This window comes from Papio anubis, chromosome 15 (assembly GCF_008728515.1).
Source record: "Papio anubis isolate 15944 chromosome 15, Panubis1.0, whole genome shotgun sequence".
NCBI lineage: Eukaryota > Metazoa > Chordata > Mammalia > Primates > Cercopithecidae > Papio > Papio anubis.
Genome location: NC_044990.1, coordinates 73713497 through 73738628, shown reverse-complemented (window position 1 = coordinate 73738628; position 25132 = coordinate 73713497). Strand labels below are relative to the sequence as shown.

Here is a 25132-nt window from a genome sequence, read left to right as displayed (position 1 = left end):
AATATGTTTCTTTCTTTCTTTCTTTTTTTTTTTTTAGACAAAGTCTTGCTCTTCTGCTCAGGCTGAAGTGCAGTGGCGATCACAGCTCACTGCAGCCTTGACCACCTGAGCTTAGTCCATCCTCCCACCTCAGCCTCTGGAATAGCTGGGCGCACACACCACTACACCTGGCTAAATTTTAATTATTTTATTTTTTATTTATATTTTTTATTTTTTTTTGAGACAGTCTCATTCTCTTGCCCAGGCTGGAGTGCAGTGGCATCAATCTCAGCTCACTGCAACCTCTGCCTCCCAGGCTCAAGTGATTCTTGTGCCTCCGCCTCCCGAGTAGCTGAAACTACAGGCATGTGTCACCACACCTCAGTAATTTTTATATTTTCTTAGTAGAGATGGGGTTTTGCCAGACTGGTCTCAAGGCCTCAAGTGATCCGCCCACCTCAGCCACCCAAAGTGCTGGGGTTACAGGCATGAGCCACTGCCCAGACTTTTTCTTTTTAAACTTTTAGTAGAGATGGGGATTTCACTATGTTGTGTAGGCTGGTCTCAAACTCCTGGGTTCAAGCTGCTCTCCCTCCTCAGGCTCCCAAAGCTCTGGAGTTACAGGTGTGAGCCACTATGCCTGGTGCATGTTAATTATTATCATTTAAATGGTTCCTCATGGATGATGACCATTTTGATTTTTTTTTTAGTGAAAAGGATCTCACAATATTTGAATAAGTTCTTTCTGTCCTCTGCAAGAATACTATTTTTTCCTTTTATAACTAATAAATAATTTGTACCTAGATAATTTTAGATTATGTAAATGTCCCATCAAACTTTCACTGACTGGTTTTAGCTTCCGTCGAAAATATTTTCTAACCCCATCATTCTTTATCTGAGAGCTTTTTCCTTCTTCCCCCATTTATGTCTCAGTAAGGATTCGTGGATTCTTTCGTTATTCAGTGGGTTAGAATTCATTGCTGTCATGATTTATTTGGATGCCTCCATTATCACAGACTCGTCTAGTGGGACCCTGTCAAGCTGGGTCCTCTGTTCTTTGGGCCCATCCTCTTGATTCCTTGAATGTTTCCTGATCTTATGGTATCTCATGGCTCCTCTTGTACTTTTTCTGCCCCAGCCTTGGAATCATCTATTTCTTCAAGAAGCCCTGGTTCCTTTTAGAGAATAATGGTATTGGAAACCAAGATCTGGGCACCAGCTCTCAGCTACTGGTGTGTCATTGCTTTTGGGGCCTCTCTGTGGTTAAAGCTAGGGACTGTGCGTGTGTGTGCGTGTGTGTGTGTGCGCGTGCATGTGCACACATGTTAATTTTTCTCTTTCTCTAGCTCTATCTATTCATATCTCTCTGTCTATATAGAGCTATATGTATTTTAGAGGTAAGTTTAAGCCAAACCCATGGAGGTAGGAGTCTACTTAAGCACGGATGTATAATTCCGGGTGTATGTCTCTTCTTTTCTCTTGTTGACAGGTGGCTCAATCCCTTGTTTAAGATTGGCCATAAACGGAGATTAGAGGAAGATGATATGTATTCAGTGCTACCGGAAGACCGCTCACAGCACCTTGGAGAGGAGTTGCAAGGGTAAGTGGGAGGCAGTAAAGTGGGCATTAAGGAAGCGTGGGTGTCTGTGTGTGGGGAGTGGGTTTTGCCTTCCTGAGTCCCGTCTGGAGCCTCTGTATACCCTTGAGGTGAATGTTTGTCACCTTCCTCAGGCTGCCCCTAGGCTCAGCCTACCATGGTGGCCTGGGGGAAACTCCTGAACTTCTGGATTCTGGAACTTAACTTGGGTACCCCTGCAGTGTGTGCTCCAGTCTTACGGGGCATTGAAAGCCCACCATTTAACTGCAGGCAGAAGCCACCAGGCAATGGGTTCCCCATGGGAAGGGCCTCTGTAAAGGTTGGGGGAGCCAGCATCAAAGGCCCGAGATGCCTGAGATCTGTCCCTGGAGGTGGAAGTGGTGTGGCTGGAGGAGGTTGTCCGGCTTATCTGTGCTGTGATGGGGCTTCAATCCAGCAAAGCTTGGCAGTAACTTGTTTCCCCAGACTTCCCCTCAAAGCCTGCTTTTCTGATGCTACAGATTCTATACCACACATACCCTTCAGGAGCCCTGGAATCAATTAGCAGCATTTATGAGATAGTCACAAAATGCCCTGTCTTAAATGCTTACCTGTCACTCTGCCACCTCCCCTGTTTTATATTGTGGCAGGGTACATTGTTATTTACAAAGCTTTTTCCTCATTGTAGGTTCTGGGATAAAGAAGTTTTAAGAGCTGAGAATGACGCACAGAAGCCTTCTTTAACAAGAGCAATCATAAAGTGTTACTGGAAATCTTATTTAGTTTTGGGAATTTTTACATTAATTGAGGTAAAAGCTTTTACATACCGTGAATTGTTTTTCAGGACACATAGAGTAAACGTGCTCGCCATTGATGGTGCTGTAATGGATGGGGAAACAGAAGGGAGAAGTGGCCAGATGGGGTTTGAAGGTATTTTAAGGTCTAAGGATTAAACGTGTCTAGGAAGCATTAGGTAGTTAGTTCAGTGAGCGTATTTATCCGAGTGAATACTTAAATGACTAAAGCTCAAGGTCATTATTGTTTTTCTTGTAACCAATTAAAATGCAGTGTCATGGAAGAAGAGCATTTTATTCTATGGTAGGACAATGCTGGTGCTCAGTAAATGTTTTAAATGCTGAGTCACTCCTGATCCAAAGAGGATCCTACAGCCTCGAGGAGCGCGTGCCCTGTGGTTTGGAGGAAGTGATTTTTGATCAGAGCCCAGAATAATGTAAGACACTTTACAGGTGCTCAACAAATAATTGTTCACCAAGCCAAATCTGATAAATGCTCTCCTGGAGAGGTATTGTCACCTCTCCCCTCTCAGGGAAACAGAGCTGAGGGCCTTGCACCTGGGCTGGCAGTGGTGCCCCAGAGGCTGGAGCTGGCTGAAGCACCCAAGAGCTACCCCCTCCCAATGGGCCCAGGTGCTGGGAGCCAAAACCCCCTCTGGGAAGAAGGTCCGAGGACTGTGCTTCCCAGGGGATTCATCACACCTGTCCGGTGTGTCTTCCTTGCTGTCGGAGTGGATTACTGGTTGGAAGGTAGAGTCTTGGTGCCTGGCCCTGCAGAGAGTGTATAAATGGACAGTCCATGAAAAATCAAAGGCAGAAAGCCGGAAGGGCATTGACCTCCGTTACCCCGAAGGGCCTCTATCGAGATCCTGCAGCAAGGCAGTGTTCTGCCTAGGCACACTGCCAGGTAGCCTGTCTGTTCTGGTCTGCGGCCTGCTAGAGGGGATGCAGAGAGTCCTGCTTGGTGACTTGTGTCCTCTGTGCTACCTTAGGGATGTCAGTGGTCCATGAAAGTAAGAGGGGTGGATGTTGCTGTTGCTACGAAAGGGTGGCTTTAAATGTGGGTTGGGGAGTTGTCACGGTTCATTTTGTTGGGAGTGAGGTGGGGGAGGTTGGTTTGTGTGTGGGGGATGTAGCTCCTGTTGAACATGCTTTTTGTTGTGGAGGGCTCAGTGAGCAGTGGGAGGCAGGTAGGTGCGCTGTGCCCTACACTAGAGGAATCTGTCAGACAACAGGGGACTGGATGGTCCTGGGAGATGGATGGTCTCATTGGTGACAAAGGTGTGTTGGCCAGGGTGCCAGATGGTGAATGCCACCTTTGAGAGGATACCCGCCCTGCCTGCATGCTGCTATGGCTTTGTGGAGGATGGGGTAGATATGTAGAATAACCGGTGGAACTGACTTGAGGGTGGAAGAGGGCGTAGGAGCCCCTCAGGTTCTCCCAGCCCCTCTTCAACCTGTGCCGGGGTGTCCCAGCGATGGTGTTTCCCCATGGCCCCAATCAATCTCAGTTGGAAAGAAACAGAATGACAGGTTGCTGTCAATGCGGCCAGCGTGTGCAGGATTTCCTGGCCCAGTTTGGCTGTGCAACCTCAGAGAAGTTGTCTGGTAACCGTGGAGCCTCCGTAAGTGCTTGAGGCTCACACCAGGTGTCTGGTTAGGTGTAGTAGGAATGAATGGCCTCACATAGGTTTCGAGGCAGGCCTCCCTCAGCGACTTCCATTTCTCTAGTTTCCCTTTGTTACCAGCTGCTTATGAAATTGAAAACAGCATGATCTAGAAGGAACTGAGCTTGTCATACTCAGGGCTGTCCGTGCTATCATGGGCTGCCAGCCACTTGGGGTGGGGTCTCTAACCCACAGATGGTGACTAGACTACAGTGAGATTTGGGTAAGCTTTTGGGAGAAGCAGGCACAGAAGTAGAGGCTGTAGAAATGTGAATTTCTCCTGAAACTTGAGGATGGGCCCCACTCTGGTGCTGGGAGCATGGTAATCCTTACTGCTGGTGGGCATGTGGGAAGGGGCCCGAATCAAGGGGAGCTTAATACAGGTACAGCTGGTGGAGAGCTGGTCTTTCTTTTAGCAGGGTGGTTGTTGGGCAGTCATGGCAGAAGAGTAGGGAGTGGAGGACCTGGCAAATATGGGGGCTCATGCTCAGTACTGCTTAGCAGCAGCAGTGCTAGTAGAAGCAGCAGCAGGATTAGTAGTGGTTGGTACTCAGTAGCAGCAGCAGTGCTAGTAGCAGTAGTTGTAATAATAGTGACAGTGAATACTTGAAAAATAGTATGTACCAGGAACTGCTATGAATTCTTTTCTTTTCTTTTTCTTTTTCTTTTTGTTTTCCTTTCCTTTTCCTTTTCTTTTCTTTTTTTTCTTTTCTTTTTTTTTTTTGAGATAGGATCTCACTCTGTTGCCAGGCTGGAATGCAGTGGTGCTATCTTGGCTCGCTGCAGCCTTGGCCTACTGGGCTCAAGCAATCCTCCCGAGTAGCTGGGATCACAGGTGCGTACCACCATGCCTGGTTAATTTTTGTTTTTTTGTTTCACTATATTGCCCAGGTTGGTCTTGAACTCCTACGCTCAAATGATCCTCCCACCTTGGCCTCTCAAAGTGCTGGGATTACAGGCAGGAATCACCATGCTCAGTCAGAAGGCATTCTTTTACCCCTACTTTTGGGAAGAGGACACTGGGTGCCATGTAGTTATATAATGTGCCCAGGGCCACACAAAGTGTAAATGACAGAGCCCAGATTCAGTCTCAGGCACGCTGACTTAGAGTCCTGACCATCTCCAGACTGTCGTAAAGGTGTCTTGAGAACTCTGTCTTCAGTGTCTCTAGCACATGCTTCTTGAACTTGGCCTGGGGATAAGTCAGATGCTAAGAGCTCCCTGGAGCAGTGGGGCATGGCTGTGGGAAATGAGATTGGGGATTATAAATTACCCTAGGTTCCTAGGTCTCCTGGGGCCGGAAAGTCAGGTGACATGCTAGAGAGTGGCTGGGGTGCTGGGCAGGTCAGAGCACTGAGGTACATTCAGGTTGACCAGGAACCCTTTTTTTTTTTTAAATGTTTTTCTTTGAGGCGGGGTCTCACTCTGTCACTCAGGCTGGAGTGCAGTGGTGTGATCTCAGCTCACTGCAACCTCCATCTCCCTGGGCTCAAGCGGTCCTCCCACCTCAGCCTCCTGAGTAGCTGTAACTATAGGCATGCACCATGCGTGGCTTATTTTTTGTATTTTTAGTAGAGATGAGGTTTTACCATGTTGTCCAGGCTGGTCTAGAACTCCTGAGCTCAAGCCATCGACCCACCTCACCCTCCTAAAGTAGTGGGATTACAGGCGTGAGCCACCGTGCCTGGCTGACCAAGAACCCTTTAGAAACTTGTCTCCCACTAAGTACCATCCTCCAAACGTATGAGGTGTGGCAGCCCTGCTGACCCAAGTTCATCAACATCCGTGCTGTTAAGATACCATTCCCAGTTGTCTCCTCCTCAGACAGACGAGGGGGAAGTTTGTGGTCTTCCATAGTCACGACATTGACTCATGGTTTGGGCAGATGTCAAGTTCCCTGTTTTTACTTATCAAAGGCTCTGGGTTTCCTGCATAGCAATGATAGCTCTGCAGTTTTAGAAGCCTTTGGCCTGAATCGTGAAGAGGGTGTGCAGTTTGCTTGGCAAGGATGAAGACCCCAGATCAGCCACTAGTATGGGGACAGGTCTTCTGTCCTGGTATCTGAACCCTCCCACTAGCAAGGTGGGCCCCAGGTATTAGGGCGGCAGGCTAAGGTGTTAAGATGGACCCACACAGTGCTGGCGGCAGGCACCTCTCATATAAAGTGGAGCCTGGGCTTTTTACAGGAGAGCACTTGTTGGTCCTGTGTTTACACTAATATCTTGGTGGTTTATGGTATAAAATTAGACAGTAGTCAGTTATTTTTTAGATGATCATGGTGACTCGTGGATGATGCTCATTTTAACTTTGTGTCTTTAATATAATAACTGGTAGAACTTTTAGTTCCGACGCAGTAAAGTTCAGGGAGCTAAAGCTCTTCCCAGTTCAACTCGAAGTAATCCTTGGACTTTTTTTTTTTTTTTTCTTTTCCTTCTGGCAGTGAAAACAGCCTGAATTCTAGTATAAATACTATTGTTTTCCCAGACTTGCTTATTGACACTGGGCTGTTTTGGAGAAGTTGGAAATAATTTCTTAAGATGAAGGTAGTGAGTGTAACATCTCAAAAGCATTTCAGGTGCTGTTTTGGGTTTTCAATCATTAAAGCTATTTATTGACCAGGCATGGTGGCTTATGCCTGTAATCCCAGAATATTGGCATGCCAAGGGATGATTATTTGAACCCAGGAGTTCCCAGCTTTAGTGAGCTATGATTGCACCACTGCACTCCAGCATGGGGGACAAAGCAAGACCTTGTCTCTAAAAAAGAAAATTAGGCCAGGTGCCATGGCTCATGCCTGTAATCCCAGCATTTTGGGTGGCCAAAACGGGTGGATCACAAGGTCAGGAGTTCGAGACCAGCCTGACCAACCGGGTGAAACCCCATCTCTATTAAAAATATAAAAATTAACTGGGTGTAGTGGTGGGTGCCTGTAATCCCAGCTACTCAGGAGGCTGAGGCAGGAGAATTGCTTGAACCTGGGAGGTGGAGATTGCAGTGAGCTGAGATCATGCCACTGCACTTCAGCCTGGGTGACAGAGCAAGACTGTCTCAGAAAAAAAAAAAAAAAATGGAGTTAGAACAAATGTTAGTTTCACAACTGATTTTATGAAGATGCTTTTCATTTTTTGGTCTTGTATCTGTGCCGCTTGTGGATCTTCGTATTTTAGATAGTGGAAGCTCTAAACTCAACCTAGCATTTTGTAAAAAGCTTCTGTGATGACATTCAGGCCTTTTTTAACCCACTTATGCCGGAGGTTGCCAATTTTTGTGCGGGTGTGTGTGTGTGAAAAATCAGACCTTGGCGATGACCTTGAGCAGTAGAATATAAATAACTCCCACAAGCTTAGCGTTCCAATAATGGAATGCTAGGCACAAATGGGTTAATTCCTCTGGTTACAGTGCTGTGGATCCATAACTCCCTAGCCGTATACGCTTAACTAAGCAGAATGCAAGCAGAGTCTTCCCTGGGTACTAATGGTGGCACCAGCAGAAAGAGGGATGGTGACACCAGTTTTTGGGGAGTCTTTGAGGTTGGAATTTCAAAGTAATACAAGTGAGATTAGGAATGATTTCAGAGTTAAGGGATGGTTATAATGCCCAGAGAAATAAGTACTAGTCTAATGGTGAACTGGTGAACACGGTGCTCTTACAGGCAAATGCTAATTAGAACAGAACAGCCTGCAAATTTCCAGCACATCTGTCCCCTGTGTGCACCTCCGTGGAGACTGTGATGGGGACTGAGCAAGTATCCACCCACTTGGAGCCTGCAGTGGGGCAGGAGGAAGGAGGAGCTTGGGAATCCTCTGTGTGGGCCAAACCACGACACAGGCAGCTTCTCCATTTGTATCTATGCTGCTTGTTGGTCTTTGTATTTTAAATAGTTGAAAACTATCTAAATATGTCTCTGAGAAATGAGGTGTTTTTTTTTTTTCTGAGACGGAGTCCCACTCTGTCACCAGGCTGGAGTGCAGTGGCACGATCTCGCACACTGCAACCTCTGCCTCCCGGGTTCAAGTGATTCTGCTGCCTTAGCCTCCCGAGTTGCTGGGAATACAGGTGTGCACCACCACACCCAGCTAATTTTTTTGTATTTTTAGTAGAGACAGGGTATCACCATGTTGGCCAGGATGGTCTCAATTTCGACCTTTTGATTTGCCTGCCTTGGCCTCCCAAAGTGTTGGGATTATAGGCGTGAGCTATCGTGCCTGGCCAATGAGGTGTTTTTTAATAACTCCAATTCTACATTTCTTGTTCAGCTGCCTGACATGAGGGCCAAGACCAAGCCTCATGTGGTGTTTTCTTTCTTTGGTTGTTTTGTATTTTGAGCCAGAGTCTTAGTCTGTCACCAGGTTAGAGTGCAATGGTATGATCTTGGCTCACTGCAACCTCTGTCTCCTTGGTTCAAGCCATTCTTCTGCCTCAGCCTCCCGAATAGCTGGGATTACAAGTATACACCACCAAGTGCAGCTAATTTCTGTATTTTCAGTAGAGACAGGGTTTTACCACGTTGGCCAGCCTGGTCTCGAACTCCTGACCTCAAGTGGTTTGTCCACTTCGGTCTCCCAAAGTGCTGGTATCTTTCTTAGGTTTTTAAAGATCATTTCAAAAATATAAAAATATAATAGGACACTAAGCCCCCTCTACCCCTAAGCCAGATTCAGTAACTATCAACTCCTGACCACTCTTGATTTTTATGAAGCCTTGCTCACTGCCCCCTTTGAAGATGTGTGTGCGTGTGTGTGTGTGTGTGTGTATGTGTGTATGTGTTTTGAGATGCAGTCTTGCTCTTGCCTAGGCTGGAGTGCAGTGATCTTGGTTCATTGCATCCTCTGCCTCCTGGGTTCAAGTGATTCTCCTGCCTCAGCCTCCTGAGTAGCTGTGATTACAGGCATCTGCCACCACGCCCTGGTAATTTTTGTATTTTTAGTAGGGATGGGGTTTCACCATGTTGGCCAGGCTGGTCTCAAACTCCTGACTTCAAGTGATCCACCTGCCTTGGCCTCCCAAAGTGCTAAGATTACAGGTGTGAGCCACCGTGCCCAGCTGCGTGTGTACTTTTTAATTGAAGAAACCATGTTGCTTGTCCTGCACGGATTCCCAGGGTGTAGACTGGGCTCATTGCAAATCCCTCCTACCCTTCTCGTGACCCTCTGCATCCCTGCATGCTGTATCATTTAACATGTCCGTCTGGTACCAGAAGTTAGTAGTTAGATCTAGAACCTTGATGTGATTCAGGTTTTATTTTCCCCCCTCCTCCTTTTGGCAGGAGTACTTTGTAGGTGGGGGTGTGTACCACCTGCCACTTCGAGATACCTCGCTTAGGTCTGGTTGTGTGTGTGTGATATTTGGAGCCATTCATGAGCATTGTTTACATCCATTAATTTGTTAGGAGTTTGCAAAGTGGTCATATTCCAGTTCCTTATTTATTAGCTGAAATATTTGCATAAAGAGAAACTTTGCCACTGTCAACTCTTTGATACCCTGAGTTACAGTATACTTATAGGAAAGGCAGGAGAAATGATTAATTTTGTTACTTTTTTTTTTTAAAACCGATTTTCAAAATAAGGAGTGATTCTCCAGCATTTTCCTCTAGAGTTAATGAATTTTTTTGTTATTGCTTGTTCTGTTTATTTTGATGAGTATGATTGTGAGCTCATGGATTTAAACAGTTCTGCTGTTCATTACAGTTATTATCCCTGTGCCACACTTTGGCTGTCTTTGGCTAGTGGGAGTCTGTTGAAGTCGGGCTCTGAGTCTTTTGCATGTGTACTGTTAGTCTTTGCTAGCTTCCTCATTTTCAGGTATGACAAGATGTTTTAGTCTCCCTGAACAGTTTTTGCCCCAGCTGTGGAATCAACCATGTTTCCTAGCAGCTTTAACTCCTTTTATGTTTATATTTAATATGTTTATATTTAAAGATAAACACATCATGCATTTATGTGGGTATTTCCAAATCCGATTCAGGACACTGGTGTTTTTACTTCATCTCTTTGCTCTTACATCTGTATCTCTTTTCTCCCTTCATCTGTTCTTTTTTCTTGCTAGCCTAATCCCAGCTCTTGATATCAACATACTTATTCATTTATTTTATCTTACAGTATCAGTACTATTACCCATAATATGATTTCTGAAAATAAATTAAATTTTTTTCTTTGCAATTTACGTTGTCCTTAGGGTAGATAATAATGTGCAGGGACTATCTTTTCAAACTATTTTTTTTTTTAAAGTCAAACAAACTAGTTAAACTATTTTGTTTAAAGTTAAAAAAAAATTATGATTCATCCTTTTGTTTGGTAGGTACAGTCTTTACTGAACATTGAATTTTCCCTGCTCTGCAGAATGGAAGGTCTTAGTTTCATCACTGAAATCTCAGCATCCTTTTTTCCTAAGGGGTTTTCTTGACATTTGGCAGCAGCTCTGATTAAAAGCCCTTTGTGGTCTTAAAAGTTCTTCAGGGTCAGGCGCAGTGGCTTATACCTGTAATCCCAGCACTTTGAGAGGCCAAGGCAGGCAGATCATGAGGTCAGGAGTTGGAGACCAGCCTGGCCAATATGGTGAAATCCCGTCTCTACTAAAAAAATACAAAAATTAGTTGGGCGGGGTGGCACACACCTGTAGTCCCAGCTACTCAGGAGGCTGAGGCAGGAGGATGGCGTGAACCTGGGAGGCGGAGGTTGCGGTAAGCTGAGACTGCACCACTGCACTCTAGCCTGGACAATAAGAGTGAAACTCTGTCTCAAAAAAGTTCTTCACAGCGGTTCTCCAGCCCCTCCAGACTCAGACACAGAGATAGTACAGGACAGGAGAATAGTGATGTGTACAGGCATTGGTTTCTACACTCCAGAATCTTCCAGGGATGGGGAACTCAGGCCCTACCCTGATCAATTGGCCCTAAATCTGGGGGATGGGTCCTGGGCATCAGTGAGCTTTTAAGTCTCCCAGGTAATTCTCACATGCAGTCAGGACTGCACTGATTCAGAGAGGACTTCAGGTATATCTGGAGTCTTAATGGTTATTATTTCCCCAGATTCACTTTTTTTCTTCCTTATCTCTGGATCTTTCTCAACCCTACTTTTGTCCCCTGTTCCCCCATTTCTTTCTTTTTTTTTTTTCTGAGATGGAGTCTTGTGCTGTTCCCCAGGCTGGAGTGAAATGGCGCCATCTCAGCTCACTGCAACCTCACCTCCTGGATTCAAGTGATTCTTCTGCCTCAGCCTCCCCAGTAGCTGGGATTACAGGTGCGAGCCACCATGCCCAGCTAATTTTTGTATTTTTAGTAGAGATGGGGTTTCACCATGTTGGCCAGGCTGGTCTTGAACTCCTGACCTCAAGTGGTCTGCCCACCTTGGCCTCCCAAAGTGCTGGGATTACAGGCGGGAGCCACTGCGCCCGGCTGTATTTCCCCATTTCTAAAACAAACTGCTTACTCATTTTTCCACAGCTCATTCTTTTCTGCTTGTATTTTTCACTCAAACATGTTCTTCTTTGGTAGCTTGTTTCTATTTCTTGTGTTTTCTTTCCTTCCCATGCAATCAGGTGCGGTGCAGTTGGGCAAGGAATATCTGAAGTGCGTGGGGGAGCAGGAGCATGGAGGCCGCGTGCCCACTGGGCCTAGACATGTAATGTGTCACTGCAAGAAAGCAAGGGATGGGGCTCAAATGTCAGGAGGCTGAGTACCAAATACTCCATTGAGAAGTATCTGCCTTCAAGTACTCTGGGACTCCGGTAGAACCTGAAGTATGGAACACTGAAGTATCCTACTGAACTCTTAAAAATCTCCGTGGTTTCACAGTTGAGGAGAATTCCTGTGAAGGAGTAAGGACTGTATTCTTAGCTTGTTTGTGAAAAGACTCTTCACCAGGTCGTAGATTGGTTGGTCTCTAAGATGGAGAATTTATGTGAGTTACTTTTGACCTTGGTACTGATATTTAGAAAGTTTAAATTTGGTTAGTTATAATTTTGATACTGAGCATTTTCCCAGTTGTTTTGTTTCTTATTAATTGAGGGTTAAGATATGGGATAGAGAGGTCCGTGGAAAGGCATGGACCAAAAACCAGCATTACTCACCAGTGAGCCCGTTGACTTGACTGGATTATTAAAGGCTGTCTCTCGGCAGGGAAATCTGGACAATTAGGTGGTCGTGACCTGCCTGCCTTTTGCATTCTCTTTTGCTGGGTTTATTGCATCTGTTATTTCCTCTGGGGGCCATCCCTCTTGCTGTTTGAATTGTACTCACCCTAGGCTGAAATGGAGAAGTGTGTTAACAGGTAACAGTGACTCCCAGGGACCGTGAGAAGTTTCAGGAACATTTAGAAACGCAAAGAGTTAGCACTGAGCTTCTGGCTGATAGCCCAGGTGTGTCTGCTGCAGCCCTGGTTCCCCTTGGCACTCCTGAGCTGGGGCTGCCCATGTGTACAGGTTGGTCTTCTTGCTAAGTTTTATTTTTATTATACTTTAAGTTCTAGGGTACATGTGCACAACATGCAGGTTTGTTACATATGTATACATGCGCCTTCTTGCTTCTTGATGTAAACTTCCAGATTTTCATCTCAGTAAACTCTACACAGTCCGTGTTATGACCCATTGTACTGGGGACTCTTCCATAAACTCTTAGTGCCTCTTGAATGATTGGGCATGCTGGAAACGTAACAGTGAGCCTCTGCATTCTTGATATCTGATCATCTTATTCATAATTCTTTAACTAAATGGTATTTTCTGATTTCTGTATCATAGGGGAAAACTTCCATGACCTCCTGGAAGGCAACGTGGTTGGTGAAGTCTGTGAGTGTGTGTGTGTGTGTGTGTGTGTGTGTGTGTGTGTGTGTGTATGCATGCATGACAGGACAGGAGTGTTGGGATTTAATATCATGACCCATTTGAGGAATGGGAATGTCTTCTGTAAATATCCTGATCCAGCGCTAGTTGTTTGGGATGAAAGTGTGTGTTAATTTTGTTTTTGTTTTTTATCGATTCTTCTTCCCTCAAGATAGACAAAAAACAGCTATCAATAGCAAATCTGTCAGGTGTTTATTATGCCTTTGTTAAGAAGGAGAGATTGCTTAAAAGGAAAAGTTGTTTTTCAAAGTCAAGGTCTTAAAAGATTTTCAACCTTTTTGCATTTTGTCTTCTGAGAAGTCAGGAGGAAATGATGTCGAGGGCCTACTTGTTTACCTTTGGTGACCTGGATTTGCAATGAGTGTTTGGTTCTCTTTGATGGGGGAAAAGGGTCCCTTACAAGGGTTTCTAGAGGGAGGAAGTAGGTTATGGGGTGAGGTGCTCATTTGGCAGGGAGAGGAAAGGAAAGCTCCTTTGCTTACCTCAAACCATGGCTCAAGCTGTGTTCTGCTGTTTCTTTGCCTTAGTCTTGGAGGTTAACATTGCATTCCCTATGTCTTGTTCAGAAGGTAAGCCCTCATGCCTCCCAGCTCATTGGTGTGGGGTTTTAATTTTGCCTCGGGGAATAGATGATTATTAATATTGCTTCAAAACCAGGACCTTCAAAGTATGACTGATTAGAGAACTAATGATGACATTACCTTTGAGGTCAATTTCTGGCGTGTTTAATTTTTGACTCTGCACTACCTGAGCCAATGTGGCAGTTCTTCTGGGCAAATCCAGGCTTGTAGGGGGCAGAAACATATTGAAGTAATGTCCTGTGGATCCAAGAGCCTGGAATCCTCCCAAGCCTGGCTCTTTTCCCCACTCCAACTGAAGCTGGACTTGGTTGTCTTAGATCTATTGACACGTGGAGTTTGGATTGGGAAAAATTGGAGAGTTTGATTTTCTGATCTGGGTTTGTGCCATTATCTCCGTTCATAAAGGCTCTTAACAGGGAAGAAGGTGTCGAGAGTGGTGGCCTCCCATACACGAGCCTTCTCCACTTTCCTGTGGGCTGGGATGTCAAGAGTTAGAGGAAGTGGGGTGAGAGCTGGGGTGCCCATTTGTAAGCAAATTCCTTATTTCTCTTTGGTCGCTTGTTTTCTTATTCACCTTAGGCCAAGACTTAATTTGGTAGTTTGCCAAGTGTGCTTTAAAGCACTGTTTGTCATACTGAGCACCCACAGTGTACCAAGCACAATGTACTAAAACTTTATTGACTTTGAAATTAGAATTTTGACTTCAGGTTAAAACTCCTATCAGCTTGTATTAAAGAAGAAAACAGTTCTGCTTTTCTTTTAGATTAGTGATGAATGTTGCACTTTGAAAATATAAAAGTAAAACTTGTGTTAAGAAAAAATGAGCCTGGGTGCGGTGGCTCACATCTGTAATCCCAGCACTTTGGGAGGCTGAGGTGGGAGGATCACTTGAGCCTAGGAGTTTAAGACCAGCCTGGGCAACATAGTGAGACCCTGTCTTGACAGAAAAAAAAGAAAAAACCTCTACATGATGATGTGCACTTGTAGTCCTAGCTACTTGTGAGGCTGAGGTGTGAGGATTGCTTGAGTCAGGGATTTCAAGGCTGCTGTGAGCTAGGATTGTGCCACTTTACTCCAGGATGGGTGACAGAGCGAGCAACATCTGAAAAAAGAAAAAGAAAAAATGGTGTGGTCTTTATGTCTAATTAAAGGCTTTTTTTTTTCTTCTTTTAGGAAAGTGCCAAAGTAATCCAGCCCATATTTTTGGGAAAAATTATTAATTATTTTGAAAATTACGATCCCATGGATTCCGTGGCTTTGAACACAGCATACGCCTATGCCACGGTGCTGACTGTTTGCACGCTCATTTTGGCCATACTGCATCACTTATATTTTTATCACGTTCAGTGTGCTGGGATGAGGTTACGAATAGCCATGTGCCATATGATTTATCGGAAGGTAAGTGACATTCAGCATTAAACATGTACCTCACCTGAAGCATCAGAAGCATTCTGGGAAAGTTTTATGTAAATTAAATACTGCATAAATAGCCACTGCTCTCCAGCCTGGGTGACAGAGCAAGACCCTGTCTCTTAAAAAAGAAAAAAGAAGAAAACTTCCGTAAATAGAATCATTTACACCTTACTAGAGAAGCTTGCTATTTGCATCAGGCCAATGTTTTTTTTTCTTTATGCAAAATTTTCTAGTGTATAATGAAAGTTTTCTACTGCTGTCAGGGCACGGCTGCCTTTGATAACAGGCTGTTGCAGAATACTAAATTTATAGTGAAATCTAATTAAAAATATCAAATTGGTTTTCAGTGTTTCTTTGCCTCAATCTCATAGTAGTATTTATGGAAATTTTTGTTGTTGTTCATTAAAACCTTCACTTACATCACAGTTGTATTAAGAAGTGAACTTCAGTGAAATTGGATCTATGAAATGAAATCTAGGAGAAAAGAATATATTTGAGAAAGAATTCTTGTATTTTTTAAATGAACCATTTAGTCATATTCCATATAATTTTCTTAACTGAAGAAAAATGTAAATGGAATCCATGTCCGATACAGGCTTTCTTTGTATTCTAAATCTAGTTGTGGTTGTTTTTAATGGTATTTAAGAAAATAGTTGGATGTTTGGGATAACACTTTGAATTTTTGATTGTTTTTCATAATTTTGGAGAGAACTTACAGTGTTTCTATTTTCTGGTTGGTTTTCATTCAAAGTAAGTTTTTACATTAAACAGTTGTCCCTTGATATTCATGGGGGATTGGTTATAGGACCTCTTGAGGATACAAAAAATCGGAGGATGCTTAAGTCCTTGATATAAAGTGGCATAGTATTTGCATATAACTTATTCATACCCTCCCATATATGGCATTTTATTTATTTATTTTAAATAATTTCATCTTTTTTAGATTCAGGGGTAGAGGTGCACGTTTTTTCCATGGGTGTGTGGTATGATGCTGAGGTTTGGGGTATGGATGCTCCCATCTCCCAGGCCTTGAGTGTGGTACCTGATAGGTAGTTTTTCAGCCCTTGCCGCATTCCCTCTCTCCCCACTCTTGTAGTCTGCAGTGTCTTTGTTCTCATCTTTATGTCCGTCTGTACCCAATGATTACCTCCCACTTATAAGTGAGAACATCTGGTATTTGGTTTTCTGTTCCGGTGTTAATTTGCTTAGGATAATGGTCTCCAGCTGCATCCATGTGGCTGCAAAGGACAAGATTTTTTTTTTTATGGGTGCACTCCCATGTACTTTAAATCATCTTGGCTTACTTATAATACCTAATACAATGTAAATATACATTATATAATGTACAATATACAATGTACATTGGGTACAGTTATATAATGTACATTGTAAATTGTACATTATATAATGTATGTTGTAAATACATTATATAATTGTACATTGTATAATGTAAATATACATTATATTAGGTATTATAAATAAATGTTTAGGGAATAGTGACAAGAAAAAAATCTATGCATGTTCAGTACAGACACAATCACCTGTTTTGTTTCCCCCAAATATTTTCAACCCCAGGTTGGTTGAGTCCAGGGATGCAGAACCCATACATACAGAAGGCTGACTGTATTTTCTTTCCCATCAGGGCAGTAATAATGATAAGACCTGATTTGATATTTTCTTATTTTATTTGTGCTTTTGTATTGAGATATGCCATAAATTATACTATAGTTTGCCGTGGTCTTGCCTGTTACAGAAGGAGTAGGATTTCTGGTTGCTTTACAAAGAAGTTGCCATAGAGATGCTAGTGTCTAGAGCTAAAGAACTTGTCATTAAATCAGTCCTGGATATCTCTTTGTCCTGGGCCATTTTTTTAAGCCATTAAAAATTTTTTTTTTAAACGAAGTCTTGCTGTCACCCAGGCTAGAGTGCAGTGGTGCAACCTCTGCTCACTGCAACCTCCACCTCCCGGGTTCAAGCAATTCTCCTGCCTCAGCCTGCCGAGTAGCTGGGATTACAGACATGTGCCACCACGCCCAGGTAATTTTTGTGTTTTTAGTAGAGACGGGGTTTCACCATGTTGGCCAGGCTGGTCTTGAACTCCTGACCTCGTGATCTGCCCATCTTGGCCTCCCAAAGTGCAGGGATTACAGGTGTGAGCCACCGCACCCAGCTCATTTAAATTTAAAGTACTCTTCTTTAACCTTGTTGTCACTTATCCGGAGCTTCCATTAGGTGTCCTCCCCAAGTCTTCCTTTGACATGGGGGAATCGATCTTGTAATTCTGTGAATCCTGGAGGCCTCGTGTCTTAGTGGCTTTGGTACAGTGTAACAGGTTTGCCCGGATTCCTCATGTGTGACGTGAAAATGATAACAAGGCTTGTACACACTAGTCAAGGGGTCTTCCCCACCACCACCACCACCACCATCACCAGCATCATCAGCAGTACCATCATCTGTGTTATTCTCCTGTACTCTCTTCTGCCATTTAGGAGAAGAATACTGAGGTTTTTCTATAAATTAGCTAGTTTTGTGTCTTTCAAGATCATACGTCTAATAAATTCATAAAAATTTTCACTAACACTCCACTTGCAAACTTTAAAAACACCCTACATGAAGTCCGGTTTGAGGTAGTGGTTCAGTAAAACACAGCTCTTCGTACAAGTGAGATATTGTTCACCTGCTTTTCTTGCTCTTTTCCACTAACGCTTTGGAAAATAGCCTTTGGGAAATCTGATCTAACTCAGCAAATTTGCTTACCTGCATGTAAACATCTCCCAAAGATATTAATTTACCAACTTGATTATCTTAGAAGTATTGTCTCTTTACAAAGTCAAAAATTGCTGGGGTTAAACCATAAGACTTAACCTGAAATCCCAGAAATGTGGGAAAGATGAATATCCTCGTGTCCTGTCTTGTATGTGGAAACATGCCCAGGTGAAGAAATAAGACACTTCCTCCTTACCTGTGGGCTGCTTCCTTGGGGCAGAGGCTGGCTCTGCAGCAGGGCTCTGAAAGGTCCCTCTGCAACGCTGGCAGTTTCCACTGAGGCCCCACATCCTAATTCCCGGTCTGGCAGAAATCAGGTTGGGTGTTGCAAATGGAATGACTGCCGAGCCCATCGTCGTCATTTAGTGTTGAATGATCTTGTGGGATGTCTGCAAATGACTTGTCATTTATTTACTTTTTCACAGCTTTGGTAAAATTACTTTAGGCTTTTTCATCATCATTTTTTTTTCTTATTGTAGTAAAATATACAGAATACAAAATTTACCATTTTAACTCTTTTTAAGTGTACAATAGTTCCTTGGCATTAAGTACATTCACATCACTGTGCCTCCCAACCCCACCATCCATCGACAGAATTTGTTCATCTTCCTGGGTGGAAACTCTGTACCCATTAGGCACTGATTCTCCACTCTCCCTTCTCCACAGTTATCACCCTGCTGCTTTCCAGCTCTATGAATTTGATGACTCTGGGTATTTCATAGAAGTAGAATCCTACGGTATTTGTTATTTTGTGCCTGGCTCACTTCATGGAGCATAAGGTCTTCAGGGATTATCTATGCTGTATTGTATGCCAGGATTTAATTCCTTTGAAAGGGTGAATAATATTCCATTACTTGGATATGCCACATTTTGTTTGTCCATTCATCTGCCACTGGACATTTGGGTTATTTCTGCCTTGTAGCTATTGTGAACATTGCTGCTACGAACACGAATGTACAATTATCTCTTTGAGTCCTTGCTTTTAGTTTTCATTTATTTTTATTTTTGAGACGGAGTCTTACTCTGTCTCCCAGGCAGGAGTGCAGTGGCATGATCTTGGCTCACTACAACCTCTGCCTCCTGGGTTCAAGCGATTCTCCTGCCTCAGCCTCCTAAGTAGCTGGGACTACAGGCGCCTGCCACCATGCCAGGCTAATTTTTGTATTTTTAATAGAGACAGGGTTTCACCATGTTGGCCAGACTGATCTCAAACTACTGACCTCGCAATCTGCTCACCTTGGCCTCCCAAAGTGCTGGGATTACAGGCGTGAGCCATTGTACCTGGCCGAGTCCTTGCTTTTAATACACTGGAGTATTTATTTAGAGGTGGGGTTGCTGGGTTATGTGGTAATTCTATGTTTAATTTTTTGAGGAACCACCATTTTTTTTTTCACAGTGTTTTTCACAGTGTTTTTCACTGTTTTTCACAGAGGCCACACCATTTTACATTCCCACTTACTCTTTAATAATTTGTCTGTTATGTTTTTATGAATCATGACTAGCTTTAATTTGGATTGAGGGCTCCAAGGGTGGTCTGTTGAAATGGTTCATGGTGGTTTGTTCAATTTCCTTGTGTTATTTCTTATAACTTTTACCGAATAAAGAGACTGTGCAGCACAGGCTGTATTTTAAGTGAGGTCAACAGATTTGCATTAAGAATATGGGCTCCTCATGGCAATAGTACTTGCTCATGTTAGAATGTCATCAGTCACAAGTCATATTCCCAGCATGGGTTCGTATTGTGGGGACAGTGCCTTATCTCCTGTTTTTACTTTTATCTGGGACGCAGAAGCAGGGGATGTGTCCATCTTCAAGTCTCAAGGGGTTACTTCCATAGCTTAGAGCACATGAGTTGGGGCCATGTTGGAAGAAGACAGTCCCTTAGTCACACTGAGCCTGGATTAAGGATAGCTGAAGATCTCTAGCCCCAGCCACCAGTGAGACTGGATCTCCCATTTGCCCATGCCTACCTTGGCTTAGGGCCAGGATAGATCTGAGCCTGAATGCTAAACGTCTGTAGACCTATGATGGAATGGAGGACAGTTTCATTAATCAGGATGGGCTTGTCATCCCAGCTTTCATATTATAAAATACGTTAGGCATAGATATTCTTCCTGAAGATCTGTGGCCTAATTAGCTTGAGATTTCCTGACTTTGTGTCTCATTTGAAGAACCGTGGTGGCTTCTGCAGAGGGCTGGCTTCTGAGTTGTGGATTTTGATGTTGGGTTGGCTTGTCCTGAATGCCAGGTAAAGCCACAGCAGTCCCTGAGCCTGCTGGTGCTCCTCTCTGCTGTTTGCAGACTTCTTTGCAGAATTGAGTAAGTTTGGGGAAACTTTTTATTCTGGATAAAACTGCTTGTCTTCACTTTCTTTAGAGTTACTCTGAAGGACAGTTTGAGGTAAAGTATCTGTCTGTCCTTCATTGTTGCGGGAAGTCAGGGACCCCGAATGGAGGGACCGACTGAAGCTCCGGCAGAACATAAATTGTGAAGATTTCATGGACATTTATTAGTTCCCCAAATTAATACTTTTGTAATTTGTTACGCCTGTCTTTACTGCAGTCTCTGAACATAAATTGTGAAGATTTCATGGACACTTATCACTTCCCCAATCAATAACCTTGTGATTTCCTATGCCTGTCTTTAATCTCTTAATCCTGTCATCTTCGTAAGCTGAGGAGGATGTATGTTGCCTCAGGATCCTGTGATGATTGCGTTAACTGCGCAGATTGTTTGTAGAGCATGTGTGTTTGAACAGTATGAAATCTGGGCACCTTGAAAAAAGAACAGGATGACAGCAATGTTCAGGGAACAAGGGAGATAACTTTAAACTCTGACTGCCGGTGAGCCGGGCGGAACAGAGCCATATTTCTCTTCTTTCAAAAGCAAATAGGAGAAATATCACTGAATTCTTTTTCTCAGCAAGGAACATCTCTGAGAAAGAGAATGCGTCCCTGAGGGGAGGCCTCTAAAATGGCCGCTTTGGGGATGGTTGTCTTTTACAGTCGTAGATAAAGGGATGAAATAAGCCCCCGTCTCCCATAGCGCTCCCAGGCTTATTAGGATGGGGAAATTCGTGCCTAATAAATTTTGATTAGACCGGTTGTCTGCTCTCAAACCCTGTCTCCTGATAAGATGTTGCCAGTGACAATGTGTGCCTGAAACTTCATTAGCAATTTTAATTTCACCCCATCCTGTGGTCCTGTGATCTCGCCATGCCGCCATTTGCTTTGTGATATTTTATTACCTTGTGAAGCATGTGATCTCTGTGACCCACACCCTATTTGTACACTCCCTCCCCTTTTGAAAATCGCTAATAAAAACTTGCTGGTTTTACGGCTCAGGGAGCATCACGGAACCTGCTGACATGTGATGTCTCCCCAGACACCCAGCTTTAAAATTTCTCTCTTTTGTACTCTTTCCCTTTATTTCTCAGACCAGCCAACACTTAGGGAAATAGAAAAGAAACCACGTTGAATATCGGGAGTGGGGTTTCCCCAATACTTTATCTTCCGCCTTCTAAGGTGTGTTGAGTCCCTGCAGACTTCCTAGTTTTCCTTTATCATTTATTACACGTCTGTCCTAGAAGAAAATATGGAATATATGTATGCAGTATATCTCAAAGGGGTGCTTTCTATAGATTTCTGTGTTGAGAAATTTTTGTAATTACCCTAAGTGCATTGTTTAACCATTTAAGAGATACTGTGTGGTTCTCTTTTTAGAATTCTGTAAGGTGGGGGGAAAGGCATATTCCCTGTATCCAGGGAATGGATACTCCAGGAATACATGTATATATTCTCTTGGATACTCCATCCAGAGTTCATATTATCAGGTACTCTTCATCTTTCTGGGGAAAGAATTCCCGTTTCTTTTAATCCTGTCATTTGAGAGCCTTCTCCTTTTGACCATTTCTTTCTTCTTTTTTTTTTTTTTTTTGAGACAAGGTCTCTCTATGTTGCCCAGACCAGTCTCAAACTCCTGGGCTCAAGGGATCCTCTTCCTTGGCCTCCCAAAGTACCAGGATTACAGGTGTGAGCCACCCTTTTTTTTTTTTGAGATGGAGTCATATTCTGTCACCCGGGCTACAGCACAGTGGCATGATCTTAGCTCAGTGCAACCTCCACCTCCCGGGTTCAAGTGATACCCATGCCTCAGCTTCCCAGGTAGCTGGGATTACAGGTGTGGTGGTGCCTTTTTGTATTTTTAGCGGAGATAGAGTTTCACCATGTTGGCCAGGCTGGTTGCGAACTCCAAACCTCAGGTGATCTGCCTGTGTTGACCTCTCAAAGTGCTGGGATTACAGGTGTGAGCCACTGTGCATGGCCTTTATCTTTTCCTTCTCTTTTCTGGCATTGCTGCAGGTCAGGTATATTTTTAGGTCAGTGGTCAGAGCAGCAGACAGCCTCCTCTGCCACAGACTGAGTAGGAAGTAGAAAGCGCCCTCCCATGATGCACAGAGAGGCTGGGCTTGTGCACCTTTCCCAAGTCATGTCTGCCGCCCTATGCAATAAGTAGAACCTGAAGTAAAAAAATAAATGCACCATTATGTGCCGATGGTGAGAATATTGCAGTCCCCTGTAGCTCTCCAGCTGCATCCCAGTCTTCCTGCCCCATCTCCCTCTGGGTTTTCTCAGTGGATGTGGAAAGACAATTGATAGAAAATTTTGTCAGCATCTGAGCCACACAATGTTGTGGTTGTAGTTTTAAAACAGAACTTCTGTTTTTATTTAAAGCGAATTTTATTTCACTGTAGACTCTATATTGCTTTATATTTAGACTGAATAGTGTGAAATTAGAGTATTCAGGGCCAGGTGCATTGGCTCACACCTGTAATCCCAACACTTTGGGAGGCTGAGATGGGTGGCTCACTTGAGGCTAAGAGTTCGAGACCAGCCTGACCAACATGGTGAAACCCCGTCTCTACTAAAAATATAAAAATTAGCCTGGCATGGTCATGCACACCTGTGATCCCATCTTCTCTGGAGGCTGAGGCACAAGAATTGCTTGAACCCAGGAGGCGGAGGTTGCAGTGAGCTGAGATCTATGCCACTGCACTCCAGCGTGGGTGACATAGCAAGACTCTTCTTTAAAAAAAAGAAATTACATATATTCAACTCCTTTGGGCCTTTTTACAAAACTAGCAGTTTCATATGGTTCAAACTAACCTTTTGTCTATTAATCTGTAGATAGGTTTCCTTTCTGAGGATTCGTAGAGAGCCTCTTGAGAGTGTTGTCAAAGTGAAACCGTGTGGTGTGTGTGGAAGTAGAGTTATCTCCCTGGACACATGTGATACTTTGGTTGGACTTCCTCTTCTAATGTTATTTTCTAAGTTTCTGACAAAATTAGAATGAAGCAGAAGTGCTTCTTACATTGTCTATAATACATTAAAATGTTTGCTTCAAAAACTTTTTCCCCCCCATTTTTTGGTTTTACTTCTGATGTGAACTTGAATTGTACCTGGGCATTTTGTGAGACATTAGTCTCATCAAGGGACAATTTGTGAGTCTTCTAGTTTGCTAGGGAATAGCTTAAGAGGAGCCAAGTTAACTTTCCGTAGCTTGGAGTTTGAGCTAAGAAAGCAAGTTAAGGAGGGAGGACTTGTTTTGTTTGGATTTTTCCAAGAGGAAGTTTCTGCTGCTGAAGATTTAGGAGTGTCAGATGCGTCCCACCATCTGATAATTTTATTTGCCTCACTGGGGTGTGGGTACAAACTGGAAGAAAATGCTTTAGCTCAGTGGTTCCTCAAACTGCTCTCTGTTGTATTTATGAGGGGAAATATGCAAAATAACACTGGTGTCTGGACTCTTTCCCTAAACATTCTGAATTAATTGCTATGGAGAAATTTTAAAAGCTCCTATGTGATACTAATAGGCCTCAAATGAGTGTTCAACTTAATTTTATGCTTTATGACTAAGACCTTCCAGTTCACAGAGATAGCATATGGGTTGCAGGTTTAATCCCCCTCACTGGTGAATAACTCCTTCGGACTTGTAGGTATAAATATCAAGCATGGTACCTGCTCATCAGCCCGCGTGTCCTACCATCTGGTCTGGGAATCTCATATGCAGGAGAGCCCAGGTGTTGAGTCAGGTGTCCAGGCACTTTGCAGAAGCCTCCATGAAGTCTGCTAGTGGCGGATTGGCAAGGGTAGAGATTGAGTGTGGACTCAGAGCTATCACGGACTCAGAGCAGTCAGACCTGAGTTCACATCTCAATGTTGTCATTTTCTAAGCTATAAAATCTTAGAGAAGTGCATTCACTTTTTAGAGCCAGTTTCCTGATAACAACTTGTTGAATACTATTTCCCCCACTGAATTAAGTTGGAGAAAATGTTGTAGATTAAATGGCCATTTATGTGTGAATCTGTTTCTGGATCTTCTATTCTGTTTTGTGAATCTATATTTTCTTTTGTTTTACTTTAATAGTCAGGTGGATAGAATCTATTCTTTCTTCATAGCAAATTGTCTTAATTACTATAGCTTTATAAATCAAATACTGAAAGTTACCCAACCTGTTGTTTTTTTTTTAAATAATTGTTTTTGCTATTCTAAGTCTCTTGCATTTTCATATTGACTTTAGAATCAGCTTTTCAAGTTTTACAGGAAACTGTTGGGTTATGCATTGGAATTGTGTTAAATTTATAGACTTAGAGTGGGCATCTTAACATTTTTTAGATTTACTGTCTAAGAAAATGGTGTATTTACCTTTTCCTCAGTTATCTAGATCTTTATAAATTTCTTTCTTTCTTTCTTTTTTAAGTAGAGATGGAGTCTCACTATGTTGCCCAGGATGATCTTGAACTCCTGAGCTCGACTGATTCTCCTGTTTCGTCCTGCGAAAGTGTTGGGATTACCGGCATGAGCCACTCACTCCAAGCCCTAGATCTTTAACTCGCCTTGTAATTATTAGGATAGAGATCTTAGTGATCGTTTGTTATATTTTTGTTCATTAGCATTTAAAAAGAATGCCATAATTCAAAGTATCATTTGTGCTGTTATAAATGGTATTTTATTTATTTATTTAATTTTTTTTGAGATAGACTCTCACTCTGTTGCCCAAGCTGGAGTGCGGTGGCACGATCTTGGCTCACTGCAACCTCCGCCTCCCGGGTTCAAGCAATTCTCCTGCCTCAGCCTCCTGAGTAGCTGGGATTACAGGCACCTGCCACCGCACCCGACTAATTTTTGTATTTTTAGTAGAGACGGGATTTTACCATGTTGGCCAGGCTGGTCTCCAACTCCTGACCTCAGGTGATCTACCCACCTTGGCCTCTCAAAATGCTGGGATTTCAGGAGTGAGTCACTCTTGGCCTCCAAAAGTGCTGGGATTATAGGAGTGAGCCACTGTGCCCGGCCATAAATCGTATTTTAAATTTTCACTTACCATTTGTTGTTAGTATATAGAAATACAATTTATTTTTGTATTTTTGCTTTGTTTCCTGAAACCTTGCTAAAGTGCATTAAGTTGCAGTAATTTTTGACTGTTTCCTTAGGATAGCTATTTAGATAATCATGCCTTTG

The 25132-nt window shown here is 43.3% G+C and overlaps 1 protein-coding gene across 8 annotated transcripts in view; it reads left to right on the top strand.

The window, feature by feature from the left end:
* ABCC4 (ATP binding cassette subfamily C member 4) overlaps nucleotides 1–25132 on the top strand; it is a 291475-nt gene that overhangs the window by 55471 nt on the left and 210872 nt on the right. For 6 of the 8 annotated variants that reach the window (XM_009192090.4, XM_009192089.4, XM_003913994.5 and 3 more), the window contains exons 2-4: nucleotides 1469–1579; nucleotides 2244–2364; nucleotides 14606–14830. In XM_009192090.4, the coding sequence (XP_009190354.1) occupies nucleotides 1469–1579; nucleotides 2244–2364; nucleotides 14606–14830 (457 nt within the window). Of the gene's footprint in view, nucleotides 1–1468; nucleotides 1580–2243; nucleotides 2365–14605; nucleotides 14831–25132 lie in introns of those variants that run through there. The other 2 variants (XM_031655600.1, XM_009192091.3) reach the window with 2 other exon arrangements.